Genomic DNA, 4944 nt, shown 5'->3' on the forward strand with positions numbered 1-4944 from the left:
TAGTTTATTGCAATATCCTTGATAAGGAACCCATGCAAAATTATTTTTTATGATAGTAGATCTGGTATTTATTCAGAAAATTAAGTGCTTTAAAGTTTTACAAGTGTGTGGTACAATGCAAAAAAATACTCTAGCAAATTTACTTTATTATATAAAAAAAAAACAGATCATCGCTTTCACTTTTTTAATTGAAAATAAAACAAAAATCACTCTCAGATATTTCATTTTAATTTAAAAAAAAAAAACACAAATCTTTTCTAACAATTTTATAATTTTTTTTGCAAGATGCCCCAATATTTCGGTAAAATAAAAAAAAGGCCAATATTTTTTAATTTCACAAAAAAGCTTTCCATATATAAAAAATTTTGCCAACAAACCTAAGGTTTAATTATGTGCAAAAATAAACATTTAATACCTAAGGCATAGCATGATAAACTTGTATCAATCGATATACAAAAAATTTTCATTAAAATATAAAAGTTTTATTACATTAGATCTACTAAAATATTAAAAAAAATTCTATATTATAGATTTTAGTAAAATTTTCCTCACAAAAGAAAAGCCTGAAGTGTTTTTTTCTTTTTTTATATAGATTTTAGTAATTTGTAAAAGCTGGCTTTGTCAAATGCAAGAGGCCATAGAGATAGAAGAAAGCGCGTCACGTTTTACATGTGGGGTTTGGCCTTTGGAGTGTACATGATGTACCTACATGCTTATTTATGCTTATTCCAAGTTGTTGAAGAAGCGTTAATTACCCAAACCCAACTCACCCAAGTGGTAGGTTTATGAGTCTCCAAAGCTGAACGTGTCAAAAAGCTTCTTTTAACTTCATTTAATTAATTAATTAATTATCAACTATCCACTTCATATGTGACACGACTTTTTCCAACACCCTCAAATTTGACAGGTCCAAACCCTTCCATTTTAATTATGAATAGGATAAGGTTTTTCCTTAGAAAACATGTTAACTTTATCAGTTTGACTAACAAGTGCTCTAAAATTATTTATTCAGGTGTTTGATATAAATTTTTTTATTAAAAATGTGTAATTTTTAGTACATTATTTAACGACAAAGATTTAAAAGTTTTTACTGTAAATAAACAAATAATGCTCTACAAAAACATGTGTTAGTGAAATTCTAAAATTATTAAAATAGAAAATTTGTGTTAAAAAATAAAAATATTATGTGTACATAAAAAATTAGCCACTAAATTAATAATTTATATTTTTATATAACTATCTATATTGTTTAACTCGTTTTGATGTGAATTTTATGTTTACCATGCATTATATATGAGTCATGATTTGATAGTTATTTTTTTTTTTTTGTACATGTAATATGTTTGGTTCAAAAATAAGAAAATTATCTATTTAATGCATTTAGTGAATAAGTTTTTTAAGACTACTACTTTCCACAATTAATAACTTTAACTAGTGTTTTTAGTGATTTTTTTTAATTTCATACTTAGATAATAATAAGTATCCTATGAAGAAACTTTGCTTTACTAAAATTTTTAATATAAATTCTACTTAAAAATCTTAGAAAGTTTAAATTTATATATAAAACTAAATCTTTATGTACTAATGGTTTATTCATAAAACTAGAATTCGTGATCTAGTCAAAGGGACAGACATATATCCAATCTGTTAAACTTGTGGAACTTTATTTATGCTCTTTTTTCACATGCTCAATTTATGTTACGTATACCTACAACTCCCCAACCTCGTTATAAGAAATTAACATAACTATGAGAAACGCCACCTTATTAATTGGTTGGTAAACAATATTAAATAGAAACAAATATTAAGTATATTTACACTCACATCTATATCATACCAAACAAGGAAAAATTAGTAAATAACTTGCAAGAAAGATAGAGTTTTTAACATACATAAGCATTATTAAAATTATTATTTATTATGTGAAGATGCATTTTCTGAAGATAAACATAATTTTAATATATAAATAACATACTTATATTTGATCGTTGGTTCAAAAGAAAGTAAGGAAGAGAATACAAGGAAAAAGAAAAGTTACCAAACAAAATTATTAACAACTTTAGCTAAATAAATAAATAAACAATTCCATGCATGTTTGAACATAAAAACGTGTTTATCATTCTTAAGGAATTATATATCTACAAGAGAAATAATTATATGGTTATATAGAACACCAAGTTAGATATGTTCTAAACTAATTACAAAAGCTTTTTAATTTTATTTATGCTAGGATACCCCTCAATTATTAACTATAATATCATTCTAGAAATTAAATAGAAGAATAATATTGTACGTCGTCTAACCTAATATTTCATAATCACCCAACATGTTTTCTTATCTACAATAAATTAAATATGATGACAACTATGATGGTAATATTATTTGCTGTTACAGAAGTCAGAAAGGTGCTAAAGTGATATTTATGTTAAGAATATATGTAATATAATTTTAACTAACCTACTAAGTATAAAAAAATAGTTATTCGTATATAATACATATTAAAATAAAAAAATATATTACCATAGTCTCTGTCCAATTCTCATAACTAAACTTTATTTTGCATCATGATTCATGAAAGTATCAAATTGTCGGGTAATTCTGAATATCTGATTACATCAAAAGTTCTAATTATACCAGGAAAATCTTGCTGAATTACCTGTTTGATTTTTGTGTAATGGTAAATAAATCTTTGATCTAGAATTTTTTTCTTAGGCTGCATTTCATTTTTGGACAAAGAGTGTTGGAGAACATGTTTTATAATTTATAGTTATTAATTAATAATTATTAGTGCTTTTAATAGTGTGTAAGTATATTTAATAGATAAAATTATTTATTTTTTTGTTGGTTAAATACGGATTAAATTTTAATAGAAGTGTTAGTATCTTAGTTTATGTGATAATAATAATTAAGAAAAAGAAAGAAATATCATATCATGAACATACATCCATTATTGTCATACCTGAGGGACAACGGAAGTGTAGGCCACTTGTCTTGGTTCCTAAGTGAAGGAGGCATGTAATGGAGGAAGAAGTAGTCACTCCAATCCAAAATGGCACCCTTACTCACCCCCAAACGGCTCCCATAACCCTCATAGGTGTTAGGAGAATTGGCATACTCCTCCTTCAGCTCATATGGTTGGTCGAAGAACTCGCGCCACAGCTCCCTTGCGTTCCTCATCAGCTCATGGCTAACGCCATGGTTCACCACCTGGAAGAAACCCCACTCCCGACACGCCTCAGCAACGCGTTGGAGAGTTTCTTCCTGGAGGGCAATATCCTCCCCAGAGGATAGAGACTGAAGGTCGATCACAGGGATATTTATATTTACATCACTGTGATCGTCCTCAGTCTGAGAGACTTGTGGGTAGGCCACAGAAGTTGTGTTGGTATTGGTATTGGTAGTGGTAGGTCTCTGTGAGCGCGGCTTGATGTAACGGGATGGGATAGAGCTTAAGCCACTTTCAGCTAAGGCTTGAACACGAACCACTGGTTCAGGCCATGCTTGGCAACTCATCATCATTTTTTTTAAATAAAACTAATTAAAAAGAAGAACAAAGATAAAGAGGGATTAGAGAGGGAGAGTAAGTGATAACTTAAAGTGTGTTGTTATTGCATATAGTATACATATAGTAGTGTGATTGGTAGAGCAAAGTTAGGGGGCTATATATATAGAGAGATAGCCATGATTTTCGGCGCCGTGATGAAATTGAGTTGCTTATGTTGGTTATTGTGGTCATAAACCCATCATATTTTAGACGTCCTTTTTTTTTTCCTTTAAAACAAAAAATTAAGCACGTGTTAATTTATTTGTTTTATTATGGTGATAGATTATGTCGACCAGCAGTAATACAGTGATCCAGAAACATTAAACAATTAAGCAAACCGTTTTCGCCGGAAGGCCAGGGTTGGATATATAAATATACAATGGATAGTAGTTTCTACGTCAATCTTTATATCTTGTTTCTATTGAACAATAATTTTTAGTTTTAAATATTCAAAATATGTTGGATTTAGACTGAATTGAGTGTATTTGCATTTCACAATTCTCTATTCAATAAGTAACACTTCCTCTACCTTTGAGTTCAAATATAAAAAATTAGGTATTTTTTATTTATATAATTTAATATTATTTTATATTTGACTGTTTATTTAATTTAATTTTTTATATGATAAAAAATATTAGAATATTCAATAAATATTGATACTATTGTATTTGTATAAATTGATAAAATTTTTTAATAAATATTATAAATTTTAATACTTATCCTTCTAACTTCTTTTTTACATATTTTACAGGATATATATTCAAATTTTTATATAAAATAATCATAAAAAATCAAAGAATTGATGCATTTTTTTAAGAGGAAGGTTAATATTTAGGAAGGAGAACATATAACTTTTACAATATCAATACCTGTAGATAGTTCTTCTATTTTAATGAATCACGAAAAAAGTGAGATACAACCTTCAAAAGTTCAAAGAGTTGCATCTGATTAGATTGACCTTAATTTTTTGAAACGAGACCCTCGAAAAAGGTTTAAAATTTGGCAATATCACCCAAATCAGAGAGATAAGGTTAGACGAACTTATCTTAAATGGAGCCCGTATAAAAAATATATTGACAATTATTTTCTATCTGACTCTCCCAAAATTTTATTTCAAGTTCCGCCACAGTGTCGTACACAAGAGGAAATATTAAAATTAATCTAAATATATAGAGTTAAAAATATTTAAGTTTTAGATTTTTCATATAAAAATTTTAGTTTAATTATTTTAAATTTTTTTATAATTTTAATTACTAAATTTTCAATTAACTTTTTATTACAGTTTAAAATTTTTAATCAACGTCATTTACATAGTGTAAAAAAATTGTAACATTTTTTTAGCTCCATCAACGTGCCATTATATTAAAGTCATAATAAATAAAATATTTTACAGTATGTTA

At 27.1% G+C, this 4944-nt stretch overlaps 1 protein-coding gene across 1 annotated transcript in view; it reads right to left on the bottom strand.

The window, feature by feature from the left end:
* LOC107484910 (jasmonate-induced oxygenase 2) overlaps positions 1-3639 on the bottom strand; it is a 5528-nt gene extending 1889 nt beyond the window's left edge. The window contains exon 1 of the mRNA XM_016105467.3: positions 2960-3639. Coding sequence (XP_015960953.1) covers positions 2960-3519 — 560 coding nt within the window. The 5' untranslated portion in view covers positions 3520-3639. The remainder of the gene's footprint in view (positions 1-2959) is intronic.
* Between the last annotated feature and the right edge of the window lie 1305 nt (positions 3640-4944).

The sequence above is a fragment of the Arachis duranensis genome, chromosome 4 (genome assembly GCF_000817695.3).
Source record: "Arachis duranensis cultivar V14167 chromosome 4, aradu.V14167.gnm2.J7QH, whole genome shotgun sequence".
Lineage (NCBI taxonomy): Eukaryota > Viridiplantae > Streptophyta > Magnoliopsida > Fabales > Fabaceae > Arachis > Arachis duranensis.